Source organism: Lolium rigidum, chromosome 7, assembly GCF_022539505.1.
Source record: "Lolium rigidum isolate FL_2022 chromosome 7, APGP_CSIRO_Lrig_0.1, whole genome shotgun sequence".
Classification (NCBI taxonomy): Eukaryota; Viridiplantae; Streptophyta; class Magnoliopsida; order Poales; family Poaceae; genus Lolium; species Lolium rigidum.
The window spans coordinates 177,701,036-177,719,757 of record NC_061514.1 but is presented as its reverse complement, the minus strand read 5'-3'; the positions used below and the strand labels follow the sequence as shown (position 1 = coordinate 177,719,757).

At 42.2% G+C, this 18,722-nt stretch overlaps 1 protein-coding gene across 1 annotated transcript in view; it reads left to right on the top strand.

Annotated features, from left to right (window-relative positions):
* Nucleotides 1-3,845, top strand: part of LOC124675613 (serine carboxypeptidase 1-like) — a 29,819-nt gene extending 25,974 nt beyond the window's left edge. Inside the window, exons 3-13 of the mRNA XM_047211681.1 lie at nucleotides 266-388; nucleotides 464-566; nucleotides 659-696; nucleotides 788-889; nucleotides 975-1,055; nucleotides 1,147-1,386; nucleotides 1,460-1,525; nucleotides 1,641-1,762; nucleotides 2,826-2,939; nucleotides 3,233-3,278; nucleotides 3,638-3,845. Of these exons, the coding sequence (XP_047067637.1) occupies nucleotides 266-388; nucleotides 464-566; nucleotides 659-696; nucleotides 788-889; nucleotides 975-1,055; nucleotides 1,147-1,386; nucleotides 1,460-1,525; nucleotides 1,641-1,762; nucleotides 2,826-2,939; nucleotides 3,233-3,278; nucleotides 3,638-3,721 (1,119 nt within the window). The 3' untranslated portion in view covers nucleotides 3,722-3,845. The remainder of the gene's footprint in view (nucleotides 1-265; nucleotides 389-463; nucleotides 567-658; nucleotides 697-787; nucleotides 890-974; nucleotides 1,056-1,146; nucleotides 1,387-1,459; nucleotides 1,526-1,640; nucleotides 1,763-2,825; nucleotides 2,940-3,232; nucleotides 3,279-3,637) is intronic.
* The last annotated feature ends 14,877 nt before the right edge of the window (nucleotides 3,846-18,722 follow it).

Genomic DNA, 18,722 nt, shown 5'->3' with positions numbered 1-18,722 from the left:
TCATTGGCACCCCCTTCATCGCTAGCATGATGGCTTTGGATTGATCGTTGTATTCACTTTGTCAAGTTTGTTGAATAATATAAAATTTGTGTGCATCATTTTGATGCAGAGGCCAGGTATCAACCTCCATTTCGAAAAAAATAGAGCATGTGAATCGACATGTCAGCCCTCCCAAAACCGTATATAAGTTCCACTGTTTGTAGAAAATGGCCAGTATTTTTTCCCATGCCAAGTGATTCATTAAATGTGTTTTGAAATTAACTAGGTTTCAAACATCATATACCTTGACTCCCCTGCTGGTGTTGGGATGTCATACTCGTCGAACAAATCGGATTACACAACAGGTGACATGAAAACCGCAGCTGATGCGCATACCTTCCTTCTCAAGGTAATCTCTGCTTCCATTGCGATAATCTACACTGCATTATAGAAGAAACTGATTTGTAATTAAGCATTGCGGCAGTGGTTCGAGTTATACACCGAGCTCCAGTCGAACCCATTCTACATTTCCGGAGAGTCATATGCAGGGATCTACATTCCTACACTAGCTGATGAAGTTGTTAAAGGTGGATATTTTGTCACTTACAATGAGTGGATCGTTTATATTAGTTGATATGATATCGCAAGTCATTTACATCTCGTGCTTATGTCGTTCCAGGGACACAAAAGGATCTGCAGCCAAGAATTAATCTGAAGGTCATTCCCAGTAACATTTTATCCTTTGTATCCAGTTGTGCATGCAAAATTGCGTGTGAGTTTACAACCTGAAGTTAAAATTTGCATCCAGGGCTATCTGATTGGTAATGGAGCAACTGACATGGGCTACGATTACAACTCTTTCGTGCCGTTTGCACATGGGATGGGTCTCATCTCAACCGAATTTTTTGAGGTTCTTTTTCGCCGTCTCATTTATGCGCAATTCCATTTTTTGATAGATAGCATGGTAAAATGACTTGACTGTTGCACTGTTTCAGAATGTCAGTGCTGCTTGCCATGGCACATTCTGGGGAGAAGTTAACGATGTTTGCCAAGAAAAGATAGATCGAGTGCGTTGGGTAATGTCCACGTGCCAGAACCTGTAACCCGACAAGCAAATACGCAATCTTATTGATTCAGTAAGGCCTCAATTTGTGATGTCATCTGCAGGAACTGAAAGACCTGAACCAGTACAACATTCTTGCACCATGCTATCACCACCCTGAAATCCAAGAGGTAGTTTTCGTGAACAGCAGCTTGCCAGCAAGCTTCAGAAAGCTAGGTGAGACCGAGAGGCCTTTCCCCGTGAGGAAGAGGATGGCGGGTCGTTCATGGCCTCTCCGCCTTGCTGTGAGCAATGGACGTGTTCCCATGTGGCCTAAGCTTACTGGTAGATCACTTCCATGCATGGTATGCAATTATACCAATACCCTTTCAGTTATTGCAATTTTTCTCTTTCTATAACAATTACATGTACTTTTAGAGTGACGAACTCGCGACCATATGGCTGGATGATGAAGATGTAAGAGCTGCCATTCACGCCAAACCGGTATGGTTGCTGATCCATAGAGAACCAGAAGTTCATGTGAATTTACTCCTGAAATTAGCGCTAATTCACTCCATCTTGTTTGTTGGGAACAATTTTGGTCAACATGGCACGTCAGAAAAGCGTAATTGGATCATGGGAATTGAATACTGCAAGAATAGACTACACTCATGAGGCAGGCAGCATGCTGAAGTATCACAAAATGTTTACAGCTATGGGATATCGAGTACTTATTTACAGGTATGAGACACACCTGCAACTTGATCATTTGACATGGACGACCTTTCAAAGTTCACACTCCTACTATTTACCCTGGGTAAACTGGTTCTGACAATGGTCCTAGTCTCCTAGACTATAATTCTTGCCTTTAACACAATAGGCTTTAATATATATGGCTTCATGAAAATAAATGAGAGGTTATCGATCTGGACCTGGGTTAAGATGATTATTCCACAAATCTCATGAGCTTACATTGATGTGCATGCCATGTGCTTAAGTCTACTAACTTTGTAGCAAGGTTAAGTCTATTATCCTTTTGGAATGCTTAAACTGACCGTGGAACAATGACCAGAGAAAATTAACGCATGGATTAACTAATGCTTCTAATACAAAAAAAATTAAAATCTAAGAGACATTCTAGTATGGATTTTTGGCACTGTGGCGCAAATTGGTCTAATTTCGCAGTTCACATGTGTATAACTTTGTCACGATTTTCTATTAGTACTGGTACTTCCGCACAATACACGCTTGTGGAATAAACTTAATATGTGTGTTATATTATGATCCAAAATCATATACTAAAGGGAGGCTAACTTCTGACGAGCAGAACGAGACCCGTCGCCGGTAGGCTTGGGCCGAAGCGTAGCAGAGTATGAAATTAGCACATACATACGTCGTGTCCTGCTGGGATGCCTGCGAAGGGGGGTGCGGGGGGCGGTAGCCCCCGCGGTACGGTACGGATCGTTGCCACCGCCTATATATACATCTTGTAAGCCACCGGCTAGCGATTATCAGATTATAAGATAACCCACGGTGTTTGTAAACACTCCCCGATATAGTGAAGTTTTGCTGGCTGGCGCCCGTGCTGTGTTGGAAAGGGTTTTCCACGTTAAATCTCGTGTCTCCACTGCGTTCTTTTATCGTTCTTCGTTATTTGCTTGTCGCGTTTATAACAATGCATATGTTCTTTTACAAAAGGCCCAGGGCATACCATGGCGTGCTCACCCTCGCGTTTTTCAACATCTAATCTCTTGATGAAGAAATCAAAATGGTATCTGACAACTTTTTGTGTGTAATTGTATAGTGGAGATCATGATCTTTGTATCCCTTTCACCGGAACGGAGGCATGGGTCAGATCATTAGGCTACGGAGTTGTTGATTCATGGCGATCATGGTACTTTGGAGGGCAAGTTGCTGGGTATGATGTTCTACCTTCTCCTCTTATATCGTTCACCTTGATTATTATCATTTACATGTATATCAAGTTGAATTATATATCTCCCATTTGGTGTGCTATTGTTAAATAATAACAACGCGGCCCGATATAATGATCTGTCATCGGGAAGCAATCTGCAATCTAGTTTATAAAGAGGAGCTACATGCATGCTTGTATGGCTACACTTTCCTTGAGTAGCTGTTTTGGACTTCATTGGGATCAAGGAAACTTATGTCTGACAGTTGATTTAAGCCGTCTGTTTTCTCTGACTGCAGATATACACAAGGTTATGATCACAATCTTACCTTCCTCACCATAAAGGTATGTAACTATACAAGTTTAATAGTTAACTATGCATTTAACTGCAGCTTCTCCACCTCCGATTACATATATTGTTAGGTACAAATTTCTATAGCAGAAAAATACTCTAGAAATACAACCAGCTTATTAGACCTTTTTCTGCATCAATGACTTACCCTGGTGATTTGTGAACCTCCACCAGTTTGACATGACTGGTCGGACTACAGTAACTACTGTGTTTAAACCAAAACTTTATCACTTCAATTTCTTTTAGCTGAATGAGGATCTCAACAAATTGACGAGAGTTGGTCCACTTTTTACTATTTTTTCCAGTGTAACTGTAATTTGGCTCAGTCCTTTTAATAAGATTCATGTTTCAGGGATCTGGACACACTGTTCCTGAGTACAAGCCAAAAGAATCTCTGGCGTTCTACACCCGCTGGTTGTCTGGAGAAAAGATCTAAATTGATCGACCTCGCATCAGTCTATGCGCACAACCATCTTTATTTCATACTGGTCTTTCTTTTTGTATATCTTGATAATGACACTGCCTTTTTCAATGTCAAACCCAATAAAGATTAAAGAATCCAAGGCTCTGTTATCTTTAGGCATAGATTCTCTTGTTGAGCGTTTGGAAACAACTGCCCCAACTCCGCTTTCTGCACCCGAAAAAATAAGGATACAACTGATGAATGATCAACTTACATTTTCCCAATGACAAAAGCCTGAAGATTCGTCCCACGCACTGCGTACTAGCGAATACGATGATCTAAAGAAACAGCCAACACATTACGTCACTGTGGCCAAGGCATTCAAAGGCGCATTAAAAAATCAAATAAGTACCCGAAAGTATCTGTACAGGCACTTTGGAATGCCGAATTAGTGATGTTGCTAAAAACATTTTACGACACTTTGAAAAAGTACCCCTGAGCGGACAGTTTTGAGGCACTTTAAAACTGCCTCTGAAGATTTTAAGAGGCACTTTACAAATTGCCTCCGAACATATTAAGAGGCACTTCACAAAGCTGTCTCTGATTATTATTTTTTACCTGTGAACTGCTTCTGAATTTTTTCACCTGTGAACTGCCTCTGAACACTTTTTAGCAATATTATAAAAACTGCCTCTGAACATTTTTGAGCAAATATTATAAAAACTGGCTCTCAACATTTATATCAGCACTTCGAAATATGACTCACTAAACAAGTAGATACATTTTCAAAGTGTGTTTGAAATACCAATACACTGTTCAAAACAGTAGGGTGGGGGTCTCTTTCAGTGAACGTTCGGCTGCTTGCAATCTCTCTAAACTGTATGGCTCTGCTATGATACCAGTCACGAGGAGATGCAGGAAGCATGACATCTGTTGGGCCAAGGCCCACCAGATGAAGACCATCACGGCCCAGCCCATCATCAGCAAGGACAATGTATCGGGTAAGTAGCAACGCGTGTGGCTGGGGAACGATATCATGATTGTAATGAGATTACCCTAGAACCTCTCCTTCCCCCTCTTGCTTCGGTGCAACTCCAAAACTCTATATCATCCCTGTTAAATCAAGGACTAGATCCCGTTGCATGTGCGTGACGCGAGGATTGCGATCAAGGTCATAGCAAGTGGTATCAGAGCAGTTTCGGCCCTGGATTTTTCTCCCCGTGTGCGAATCGATGATTCTGGTCGATAAATCCGGACGACGGGTGCAGATCCTTACGGATCTGCACAAAACACCTTCGGGTCTACCCTAATTCGGTTCGCCGGAGGATAGTGTTCCACGACGGCGAAATCCGGCCGATTGAATCTGACCCAGCGGGTGGAGATGGCGGAGATGACCATCGCCGATCTGCGCCAGCTGCTGGCGGCGACGATGGAGGCGAACAAGCCGACCGCAGAGGCGGGGCAGGCCAACGATCTTCGCATCACGGAGATCAACTCGGTGCTCGACAAGCTCGCCCTCACGCAGCAGGACTCGTGCGGAGCGCCTCGAAGGTGGAATCCACCATCGATCGGGTGATTCAAGCCAACACCGGCTTGGGTCGCTCGGTGGAGTAATTGAAGCAGTCGATGGAGCGTGTGGCGACGCGGCTGACGTCCATGGAGACAACCGCTGCCAAGCTCTCGACACCGGAGTCCGTCGATCGGGACCCGGGTCCGCTTCGGCCTGAAGGGCACCGTCCACAACATCGTTTCCAGGGTGGGTACTGGTATGGGAGAGAATCTCTAGTCAAGGGTGAGCGATCTGTTACCCACGCTGAAACTTATGCCTTATCTGATAATAACGATGATGACGAGCAAACTAAAACCGAACACACGTTCCATACTAATAGGCATGGTTTTGGTCCTAGATTACCCAAATCTGATTTCCCTAACTTTGATGGCGATAATCCTAACAGGTGGAAAAAGAGTTGTGAGAAGTACTCTAGGCTTTACAATGTTCAAAAAAAATGTGGGTAGATTTTGCTACTATATGCATTTTAGAGGTAATGTTGCATTATGGTTGCAAACATATGAAGCATTGCATAGTGTTGCTACTTGGCGAGAATTACTTGGCGAGAATTATGTGTAGGAGTTTTCACCAAATTTAATAGAGGCAAGTACGCTAGAATTATGGATACCTTCTTTGCTCACAAGCAAACTGGTTCAGTAGATGATTATGCTCGTAAATTTGAGGAGCTCATGCATAAAATCTTGCACAACAATCACTGGTATCATGAAACCTTCTTTGTGAGGCGTTTTCTAGCTGGGCTTGGATCAGATATTAGAAAAGTTATTGAGTTGCATATCCTAGCACAGTTGATCTGGCTTTTTCCATGGCATAAACACAGGAGGCTCTTCTGGCTGAGGATCTCGCTCCACCAGCAAACAAGTATAGCCAACGTGATGCTCTCAGAATGAAGTACAAACAACATGGTCAATTGCCTGGGTTTCTTGGGGCATCTCCAGAGCAGAACAAGGCAGACGATAAAGCACATGTGGCGTCCAAATTTGACTCTCTGCGAGCTCAGCGCCGTGCACGTGGAGAATGCTTCAAATGTGGTGAAAAATTCAGACCGGGTCACAAATGTCTAGCTCAAGTTCAACTGCATGTATTGGAAGAACTCTTAGAAGCTTTGCAGATAAGTGACAATCTCCAAGAAGTGGCCTCCGAGAACGACGAGTCTAGCACGGATGAGTCTGACACAGAAGAAATGATGAAGCTCTCGGTCCATGTTGTAACTGGCACTACCAGTCGTCGCAGCATGCGGCTGCAAGGGGTGGTGAGAAAGCACACCGTGCTTATCTTGATTGACTCGGGCAGCTCAAGTAACTTTGTCAGTCAACAACTGGCTACCAAACTACAAATGCAAACCACGGAAATACCAATGGCGTAAGTTAGTGTGGCTGGTGGGGGTAAAATCCAGTGTTCACAGATGTTGTCAGTAGTGACTTGGCACACCCAAGGGCACAAGTTCACAACAGATCTGAAAATTCTACCTCTCACAACATACGACATAATATTGGGCATGGATTGGCTAGAGAACCAAAATAACGGGAAAATATGGATCAACTGGAAGAGGAAGACGATGCGGTTCAAGCATGAAGGCTCGACAATAACGCTTAGAGGAGTCCAACCTCAAGGGGAGAGTTGTACAACTATGTCAGCCCAGGCTCTGGCTGCATTACTTAAAAAAGGAGAATTGCATCAAATGCTCGAGTTGTATCACATTGGGGATGGTATAGTGTCTATTGTGGAGACAACTCCTCCTTCCATTCAACAGGTGGTGGATGAGTACAACACATTGTTCGAAGAGCCAACTTCCTTACCACCACCAAGGAAGTTCGATCACCATATTCCTCTGATACCAGGGACAACTCCAACGAACTGTGGGCCTTACAGATATGCTCCACACCAAAAAACTGAAATTGAGCAGCAAGTGAAGGCTATGCTCGGACGGGGTATAATACAAGACAACACAAGTCCATTTGCCTCACCTGTGATTTTAGTGCGCAAAAAGGATGGGAGTTGGAGGTTCTGTGTTGATTACAGGGGTCTGAACTCCATCACAGTAAAAACAAGTATCCCATGCCTGTTGTTGATAAATTGCTTGACGAGCTAGCTGGAGCCAAGTTGAAAGGACACGGATGTCGCCTAGAGGGGGGGGGTGAATAGGCGATTTAAAACTTTTACGAGATGGGCTTAACAAATGCGGAATAAAACTAGCGTTTACTTTGTCAAGCCCAAAGCCTATATACTATAGTTCACCTATGTGCACCAACAACTTATTCTAAGCAAAGGTTCACCTATGTGCACCAACAACTTATGCTAAGCAATACAAGCAAGTATGTGATAGCAAGATATATATAACTTCAAGCACGATGGCTATCACAAGGTAAAGTGCATAAGTAAAGAGCTCGGGTATAGAGATAACCGAGGCACGCGGGAGACGATGATTTATCCCGGAGTTCACACTCTTGCGAGTGCTAATCTCCGGTGGAGAGGTGCGGTTGCTTAGTGCTCCCGAACGCCACAAGAGGCTCACCTTGAGGTGTGGTTGCTCGATGCACACCAACGCCACAAAGGCCTCACCCCAAGATGCGGTACTCACACCACACACCGAACGCCACGAAGGCGCCTCACCTAAATCTCCGGTGACCCTCACCACAAAGGCCTAGGTCACGGTTCCACTAAGGGATTTCCTTCGAGGCGGAAACCGGGCCTTACACAAAGATTGGGGCACACATCCACAACTTAATTGGAGGCTCCCAACAAATCGCCACAAAGGCGTAGAATCCGATCTAGGGTTCCAAGAACCCAAGAGTAACAACCTTCTTGCTTTCACCACCACGAATCACCGTGGAGAACTCAAACCGATGCACCAAATGCAATGGCAAGAACACCACAAAGATGCTCAAGTCCTTCTCTCTCAAATTCCAACAAAGCTACAAAAGCTATTGGGGGAATAAGAGAGGAAGAACAAAAGAATTCACAAAGAACACCAAGATCTAGATCTAGAGAGTTCTACTCACAAAGAGATGGATTTGATTGGTAGAAGTGTAGATCTAGATCTCCTCTCTCTTTTCCCTCAAATGGGGGCAAGAATCATGGAGGGATTGAGAGATAGTGCAAGCTTCTCTTGTTCAACAATGGAGGAGAGAGAGAGTGAGAGAAGCCACATCCCAAGGAGGAAGAAGGGGGTATTTATACCCCCCAAGAAAATCGAGCCGTTGGGCAAAACTAGGGCCGGATAATCCGCGCCCCCCCCCCCCCGGATAATCCGGCCTCAGGGACAAAACCTGGTCAAAATCCGGCCAAAAGTCCGGCCTCACATCAGACTTGCTTTTCTTCAGGTCCTTAGCCATTTTTGAAGGGCCCGGATATTTCTGAAATGTCCGGCCCGGATAATCCGGCCCTGGGACAAAACCGGGACAATATCCGGGCAAATGTCCGGCCCCTATACTGAGCAGCAAATCCTTAGGTCCTTAGCCGATTTCGAGGGGGCCGGATATTTCTAATCCAGCCCGGATATTCTGGAAAAATCCGGCCAAGCAAACTGCAGAAACACCAAAACTAAAACGGGCATAACTTTAGCATTCGGACTCCGATTTTGATGATCTTTGGCTTGTTTTGAAGCTAGGAACAAGCTCTATAAGATCATGCAGGAAACCATCATAGTCCAACAAGGGAGGATAGAAACAAATGATGAAAGGTTTGACCTCTCTAAAAAAGACATACCGGTAAAACCTCCAATCTCGAAAATGCAACAAGTTGCCCGTGCAAAAACCATTCTTGATGAACTAGAGCTTGTCATGAGAATAAACACAAGCTCTAAATCATCACATGGATAAGATCCAAATAACAACCAAGAAATATGATGAACCAAACTCGAAAACGCAACAAGTGATCTATGCAAAATCCGTTTTCGATGAACTAGAGCTTGTCATGAGAATAAGCACAAGCTCTAAAACATCACATGGATAAGGTCCAAATAACAACCAAGAAAGATGATGCAAGGATGCAAAGGTTTGAGCTCTCTCCGAACGATACGATCGAGTTACTCACTCGAGAGCCCTCTTGATAGTACGGCAACTAAACTATAAACCGGTCTCCAACTACACTATGAGACCGGTGAGAAAGAAACCCTATCAAGAGCAAACCTTATACTTGCGCGTTCCACTTGAGCTTGATGACGACGATCTTGACCTCAACAAGATGGAACGCCTTTCTTGCTTGTGCTTGCTTGACGAAGTCTTGTAGATTGCTCCCCCATAAACCACCATGGGAGAGCTTCTTCTTCGGCGCATCTTCACATAACCATGACCATCATGTGGATTGCTCCCCCATAATCCACCATGGGAGAGCTTCTTCTTCGGTGCATCTTCACATATCCATGATCACCATATGGATGGCTAGACTCAAGCAAAGGATCTCTTCGAGATGGCTCATCTTGAACTTGCAGTTCATTTCATCATTCTTCATCATGTTGATGTCTTGAAGTAACTTGAGGGCTCACTTCATCTTCATCTTCAAGACATACTTGACACTTGATATCCTTCATCAATTTCTTCTTATTGCAACCTTGAAGCCAACATATGGTTCAAGAATTGCCTATGGACAACTCCTACAAATATAACTTAATGCAAACATTAGTCCATAGGAATTTTCATTAATTACCAAAACCACACATGGGGGCTCCATGCACTTTCAATCTCCCCCATTTTGGTAATTGATGACAATCTCTTTGAGAGGATTTATATAAGGAATTTAACAAACAAATAAGTTGAATATATAGAGCAAACTCCCCCATAATATATGCATGTGTGAATGATCTTGACTTTCATTGCATATATTGGCATTCAAAGCCTAGTGGAGTTTCCTCTAAATATTCAACTATGCAAAGCAACAAGATGCAATGCAATAAAGGCACATGCTTAAGCACAAAGCAAAGACATAACCAAATTCCCTTAAACCCTCCAAACTTCTCCCCCATCGGCACCAATTGCCGAAATGGGTGAAAAATTTAGAAGGCCAATATAGTGAGAGTTCCTCCATAGCGTGTGCATTTCTCATAATTTGAGTGGAATCAAATGCACATATCCAATGACAAATATTCGGAAGGAATCACACTATAGATAGGATCAAAGATTGCAAAAAGATAACAAAGTCTAGAACCTTCAACAAATTAAGCAAGCAACCAAATGAACCACAAAGAGGATACCAAAAGAAAGATAGATATTATGATAAGATCAAGAAGATTGCTCTAAATAATATGAGGAAGCTCCCCAAGGTTTGTGCACAAAACTAGACAATTTGCATTGGAGTATAAAGTGCACAAACATGGAATCATCACTCCCATAATATCATTCAAAAACAAAAGATACCTGATACGTCTCCGACGTATCGATAATTTCTTATGTTCTATGCCATATTATTGATGATACCTACATGTTTTATGCACACTTTATGTCATATTTGTGCATTTTCTGGAACTAACCTATTAACAAGATGCCGAAGTGCCAGTTCCCTGTTTTCTGCTGTTTTTGGTTTCAGAAATCCTAGTAACGAAATATTCTCGGAATTGGACGAAACGAAGACCCAGGTGCCTATTTCGCCACGAACCTTCCAGAAGACCGAAGAGCATACGAAGTGGGGCCACGAGGTGGCCAAACCACATGGCGGCGCGGCCAAGGGGGCCCGCGCCGCCCGTGGTGTGGGCCCCTCGTCGGGCCCCGACTCTGCCCTTCCGCCTACTTAAAGCCTTCGTCGCGAAACCCACGATGCGAAAAACCACGATACGGAAAACCTTGCGAGACGCCGCCGCCGCCGATCCCATCTCGGGGGATTACGGAGATCTCCTCCGGCACCCTGCCGGAGAGGGGATTCATCTCCCGGAGGACTCTACACCGCCATGGTCGCCTCCGGAGTGATGAGTGAGTAGTTCACCCCTGGACTATGGGTCCATAGCGGTAGCTAGATGGTTGTCTTCTCCTCATTGTGCTTCATTGTTGGATCTTGTGAGCTGCCTAACATGATCAAGATCATCTATACTGTAATTCTATATGTTGTGTTTGTCGGGATCCGATGGATAGAGAATACCATGTCATGTTAATTATCAAGTTATTACATATGTGTTGTTTATGATCTTGCATGCTCTCCGTTACTAGTAGAGGCTCTGGCCAAGTTTTTGCTTTTAACTCCAAGAGGGAGTATTTATGCTCGATAGTGGGTTCATGCTGCATTGACACCAGGACGGTGACGAGAAAGTTCTAAGGTTGTGTTGTCTTGTTGCCACTAGGGATAAAACATTGGCGCTATGTCCGAGGATGTAGTTGTTGATTACATTACGCGCCATACTTAATGCAATTGTCTGTTGCTTTACAACTTAATGCTGGAAGGGGTTCGGACGATAACCTGAAGGTGGACTTTTTAGGCATAGATGCAGTTGGATGGCGGTCTATGTACTTTGTCGTAATGCCCAATTAAATCTCACTATACTTATCATGTCATGTATGTGCATTGTTATGCCCTCTCTATTTGTCAATTGCCCGACTGTAATTTGTTCACCCAACATGCTTTTATCCTATGGGAGAGACACCTCTAGTGAGCTGTGGACCCCGGTCCATTCTTTAATACTTGAAATACAAATCTGCTTGCAATACTTGTTTTTACTATTTTCTCTGCAAACAATCATCTTCCACACAATACGGTTAATCCTTTGTTACGGCAAGCCGGTGAGATTGACAACCTCACTTGTTTCGTTGGGGCAAAGTACTTTGGTTGTGTTGTGCGGGTTCCACGTTGGCGCCGGAATCCCTGGTGTTGCGCCGCACTACATCCCGCCGCCATCAACCTTCAACGTGCTTCTTGGCTCCTCCTGGTTCGATAAACCTTGGTTTCTTTACGAGGGAAAACTTGCTGCTGTGCGCATCATACCTTCCTCTTGGGGTTGCCCAACGAACGTGTGAAATACACGCCATCAAGCATATTTTACGGCGCCGTTGTCGGGGAGATCAAGACACGGCTGCAAGGGAGTCTCCACTTCTCAATCTCTTTACTTTGTTTTTGTCTTGCTTTATTTTATTTACTACTTTGTTTGCTGCACTTATATATCAAAACACACAAAAAAATTAGTTGCTAGTTTTACTTTATTTACTTGTCTTGTACTGCTATATCAAAAACACAAAAAAATTAGTTTACTTGCATTTACTTTATCTAGTTTGCTTTATTTACTATTGCTAAAATGGCCAACCCTGAAAATACTAAGTTGTGTGACTTCACTAGCACAAATAATAATGATTTCCTATGCACACCTATTGCTCCACCTGCTACTACAGCAGAATTCTTTGAAATTAAACCTGCTTTACTAAATCTTGTTATGCGAGAGCAATTTTCGAGTGTTAGTTCGATGATGATGCTGCCCATCTCAATAATTTTGTTGAACTATGTGAAATGCAAAAGTATAAAGATGTAGATGGTGACATTATAAAATTAAAATTGTTTCCTTTCTCATTAAGAGGAAGAGCTAAAGATTGGTTGCTATCTCTGCCTAAGAATAGTATTGATTCCTGGACTAAATGCAAGGATGCTTTTATTGGTAGATATTATCCCCCTGCTAAAATTATATCTTTGAGGAGTAGCATAATGAATTTTAAACAATTGGATAATGAACATGTTGCTCAAGCTTGGGAAAGAATGAAATCTCTAGTTAAAAATTGCCCAACCCATGGACCGACTACTTGGATGATCATCCAAACCTTCTATGCAGGACTAAATTTTTCTTCGCGGAATTTATTGGATTCAGCTGCTGGAGGTACCTTTATGTCCATCACTCTTGGTGAAGCAACAAAGCTCCTTGATAATATGATGGTTAATTACTCTGAATGGCACACGGAAAGAGCTCCACAAGGTAAGAAGGTAAATTCTGTTGAAGAATCCTCCTCCTTGAGTGATAAGATTGATGCTATTATGTCTATGCTTGCGAATGATAGGACTAATGTTGATCCTAATAATGTTCCATTAGCTTCATTGGTTGCCCAAGAAGAACATGTTGATGTAAACTTCATTAAAAATAATAATTTCAACAACAATGCTTATCGGAACAATTCTAGTAATAACTATAGGCCATATCCTTATAATAATGGTAACGGTTATGCTAATTCTTATGGGAATTCTTACAACAATAATAGGAATACACCCCCTGGACTTGAAGCCATGCTTAAGGAATTTATTAGTACACAAACTGCCTTTAACAAATCTGTTGAGGAAAAGCTCAATAAAATTGATATTCTTGTTTCTAGAGTTGATAGTCTTGCCTCTGATGTTGATCTTTTGAAATCGAAAGTTATGCCTAATAGGGATATTGAAAATAAAATTGTTACTACAGCAAATGCCATCCAAGTTAGAATTAATGAGAATATAAGATTAATGGCTGAACTGCGTGCTAGGTGGGATAGAGAAGAAAATGAAAAACTAGCTAAAAAGAATAATGTAGCTAAAGTTTGGACTATTACCACCACTAGCAATGCTAATGATTCACATGTTGCTGCACCTCCTACTATCAATGGTAAAATAATTGGTGTTGGCAATGCTTCTACTCCTAGTGCAAAGCGCGCAAAATTACTGAAGCTGCTAAAGCTGCTGAAGCTGCTTGTGATAAAGCTGCTGAAATTTTTTCCAACCTTGGGGATGATAATCCCATTGCTTTAGATTGTAATGATTTAGATTTTGATGATTGCCACATCTCTGAAGTTATAAAGTTCTTACAAAAACTTGCTAAAAGTCCTAATGCTAGTGCTATAAATTTGGCTTTCACAAAACATATTACAAATGCTCTCATAAAAGCTAGAGAAGAGAAACTAAAACTTGAAACTTCTATTCCTAGAAAGCTAGAGGATGGTTGGGAGCCCATCATTAAAATGAGAGTTAAAGATTTTGATTGTAATGCTTTATGTGATCTTGGTGCAAGTATTTATGTTATGCCTAAAAAAGTCTATGATATGCTTGACTTGCCACCATTGAAAAATTGTTATCTGGATGTTAATCTCGCTGATAATGCTAAAAAGAAACCTTTGGGGAAAGTTGATAATGTTCATATTATGGTTAACAATAACCTTGTCCCCGTTGATTTTGTTGTCTTGGATATTGAATGCAATGCATCTTGCCCCATTATATTGGGAAGACCTTTTCTTCGAACCGTTGGTGCTACTATTGATATGAAGGAAGGTAATATTAAATATCAATTTCCTCTCAAGAAAGGTATGGAACACTTCCCTAGAAAGAGAATGAAGTTACCTTATGATTCTATTATTAGAACAAATTATGATGTTGATGCTTCGTCTCTTGATGTTACTTGAGTTACACTTTACGCGCCTAGGCTGAAGGCGTTAAAGAAAAGCGCTTATGGGAGACAACCCATGTTTTTACTACAGTATTTTTGTTTTATATTTGAGTCTTGGAAGTTGTTTACTACTGTAGCAACCTCTCCTTATCTTAGTTTTGATGTTTTGTTGTGCCAAGTAAAGTCTTTGATAGAAAAGTAAGTACTAGATTTGGATTACTGCGCGAGTTCCAGATTTCTTTGCTTGTCACGAATCTGGGTCTATCTCCCTGTAGGTAGCTCAGAAAATTAAGCCAATTTACGAGCATGATCCTCAGATATGTACGCAACTTTCATTCAATTTGAGCATTTTCGTTTGAGCAAGTCTGGTGGCCTAATAAAATCCATCTTTACGGACTGTTCTGTTTTGACAGATTCTGTCTTTTATTTCGCATTGCCTCTTTTGCTATGTTGGATGAATTTCTTTGATCCATTAATGTCCGAGTAGCTTTATGCAATGTCCAGAAGTGTTAAGAATGATTGTGTCACCTCTGAACATGTGAATTTTTATTATGCACTAACCCTCTAATGAGTTGTTTCGAGTTTGGTGTGGAGGAAGTTTTCAAGGATCAAGAGAGGAGTATGATGCAATATGATCAAGGAGAGTGAAAGCTCTAAGCTTGGGGATGCCCCGGTGGTTCACCCCTGCATATTATAAGAAGACTCAAGCGTCTAAGCTTGGGGATGCCCAAGGCATCCCCTTCTTCATCGACAACATTATCGGGTTCCTCCCCTGAAACTATATTTTTATTCCGTCACATCTTATGTACTTTGCTTGGAGCGTCGGTTTGTTTTTGTTTTTGTTTTGTTTGAATAAAATGGATCCTAGCATTCACTTTATGGGAGAGAGACACGCTCCGTCTGTAGCATATGGACAAATATGTCCTTAGGCTCTACTCATAGTATTCATGGCGAAGTTTCTTCTTCGTTAAATTGTTATATGGTTGGAATTGGAAAATGCTACATGTAGTAATTCTAAAATGTCTTGGATAATTTGATACTTGGCAATTGTTGTGCTCATGTTTAAGCTCTTGCATCATATACTTTGCACCCATTAATGAAGAAATACTTAGAGCTTGCTAATTTGGTTTGCATATTTGGTTTCTCTAGAGTCTAGATAACATCTAGTATTGAGTTTTGAACAACAAGGAAGACGGTATGGAGTCTTATAATGTTTACCATATGTCTTTTATGTGAGTTTTGCTGTACCGTTCATCCTTGTGTTTGTTTCAAATAACCTTGCTAGCCTAAACCTTGTATCGAGAGGGAATACTTCTCATGCATCCCAAATACTTGAGCCAACCACTATGCCATTTGTGTCCACCATACCTACCTACTACATGGTATTTCTCCGCCATTCCAAAGTAAATTGCTTGAGTGCTACCTTTAAAATTCCATCATTCACCTTTGCAATATATAGCTCATGGGACAAATAGCTTAAAAACTATTGTGGTATTGAATATGTACTTATGCACTTTATCTCTTATTAAGTTGCTTGTTGTGCGATAACCATGCTTACGGGGACGCCATCAACTATTCTTTGTTGAATATCATGTGAGTTGCTATGCATGTCCGTCTTGTATGAAGTAAGAGAGATCTACCACCTTTATGGTTGGAGCATGCATATTGTTAGAGAAGAACATTGGGCCGCTAACTAAAGCCATGAATCATGGTGGAAGTTTCAGTTTTGGACACATATCCTCAATCTCATATGAGAATAATAATTGTTGCCACATGCTTATGCATTAAAGAGGAGTCCATTATCTGTTGTCCATGTTGTCCCGGTATGGATGTCTAAGTTGAGAATAATCAAAAGCGAGAAATCCAAAATGCGAGCTTTCTCCTTAGACCTTTGTACAGGCGGCATGGAGGTACCCCATTGTGACACTTGGTTAAAACATGTGCATTGCAAAGATCCGGTAGTCCAAGCTAATTAGGACAAGGTGCGGGCACTATTAGTATACTATGCATGAGGCTTGCAACTTGTAAGATATAATGTACATAACTCATATGCTTTATTACTACCGTTGACAAAATTGTTTCATGTTTTCAAAATAAAAGCTCTAGCACAAATATAGCAATCGATGCTTTCCTCTTTGAAGGACCATTCTCTTTACTTTTATGTTGAGTCAGTTCACCTATTTCTCTCCACCTCAAGAAGCAAACACTTGTGTGAGCTGTGCATTGATTCTTACATACTTGCATATTGTACTTGTTATATTACTCTATGTTGACAATTATCCATGAGATATACATGTTACAAGTTGAAAGCAACCGCTGAAACTTAATCTTCCTTTGTGTTGCTTCAATACCTTTACTTTGATTTATTGCTTTATGAGTTAACTCTTATGCAAGACTTATTGATGCTTGTCTTGAAGTACTATTCATGAAAAGTCTTTGCTTTATGATTCACTTGTTTACTCATGTCATTACCATTGTTTTGATCGCTGCATCCACTACATATGTTTACAAATAGTATGATCAAGGTTATGATGGCATATCACTTCAGAAATTATCTTTGTTATCGTTTTACCTGCTCGGGACGAGCGAGAACTAAGCTTGGGGATGCTTGATACGTCTCCGACGTATCGATAATTTCTTATGTTCTATGCCATATTATTGATGATACCTACATGTTTTATGCACACTTTATGTCATATTCGTGCATTTTACGGAACTAACCTATTAACAAGATGCCGAAGTGCCGGTTCTGTTTTACGCTGTTTTTGGTTTCGAAATCCTAGTAACGAAATATTCTCGGAATTGGACGAAACGAAGACCCGGGGGCCTATTTCGCCACGAACCTTCCGAGAAGACCGAAGAGCATACGAAGTGGGGCCACGAGGTGGCCAAACCACATGGCGGCGCGGCCAAGGGGGCCGCGCCGCCCTGTGGTGTGGGCCCCTCGTCGGCCCCCGACTCTGCCCTTCCGCCTACTTAAAGCCTCCGTCGCGAAACCCCGATGCGAAAAACCACGATACGGAAAACCTTGCGAGACGCCGCCGCCGCCGATCCCATCTCGGGGGATTACGGAGATCTCCTCCGGCACCCTGCCGGAGAGGGGATTCATCTCCCGGAGGACTCTACACCGCCATGGTCGCCTCCGGAGTGATGAGTGAGTAGTTCACCCCTGGACTATGGGTCCATAGCAGTAGCTAGATGGTTGTCTTCTCCTCATTGTGCTTCATTGTTGGATCTTGTGAGCTGCCTAACATGATCAAGATCATCTATCTGTAATTCTATATGTTGTGTTTGTCGGGATCCGATGGATAGAGAATACCATGTCATGTTAATTATCAAGTTATTACATATGTGTTGTTTATGATCTTGCATGCTCTCCGTTACTAGTAGAGGCTCTGGCCAAGTTTTTGCTTTTAACTCCAAGAGGGAGTATTTATGCTCGATAGTGGGTTCATGCCTGCATTGACACCGGGACGATGACGAGAAAGTTCTAAGGTTGTGTTGTCGTTGTTGCCACTAGGGATAAAACATTGGCGCTATGTCCGAGGATGTAGTTGTTGATTACATTACGCACCATACTTAATGCAATTGTACTGTTGCTTTGCAACTTAATATTGGAAGGGGTTCGGACGATAACTCTGAAGGTGGACTTTTTAGGCATAGATGCGGTTGGATGGCGGTCTATGTACTTTGTCGTAATGCCCAATTAAATCTCACTATACTTATCATGTCATGTATGTGCATTGTTATGCCCTCTCTATTTGTCAATTGCCCGACTGTAATTTGTTCACCCAACATGCTTTTATCTTATGGGAGAGACACCTCTAGTGAGCTTGTGGACCCGGTCCATTCTTTAATACTTGAAATACAAATCTGCTGCAATACTTGTTTTTACTATTTTCTCTGCAAACAATCATCTTCCACACAATACGGTTAATCCTTTGTTACGGCAAGCCGGTGAGATTGACAACCTCACTTGTTTCGTTGGGGCAAAGTACTTTGGTTGTGTTGTGCGGGTTCCACGTTGGCGCCGGAATCCACGGTGTTGCGCCGCACTACATCCCGCCGCCATCAACCTTCAACGTGCTTCTTGGCTCCTCCTGGTTCGATAAACCTTGGTTTCTTTACGAGGGAAAACTTGCTGTTGTGCGCATCAT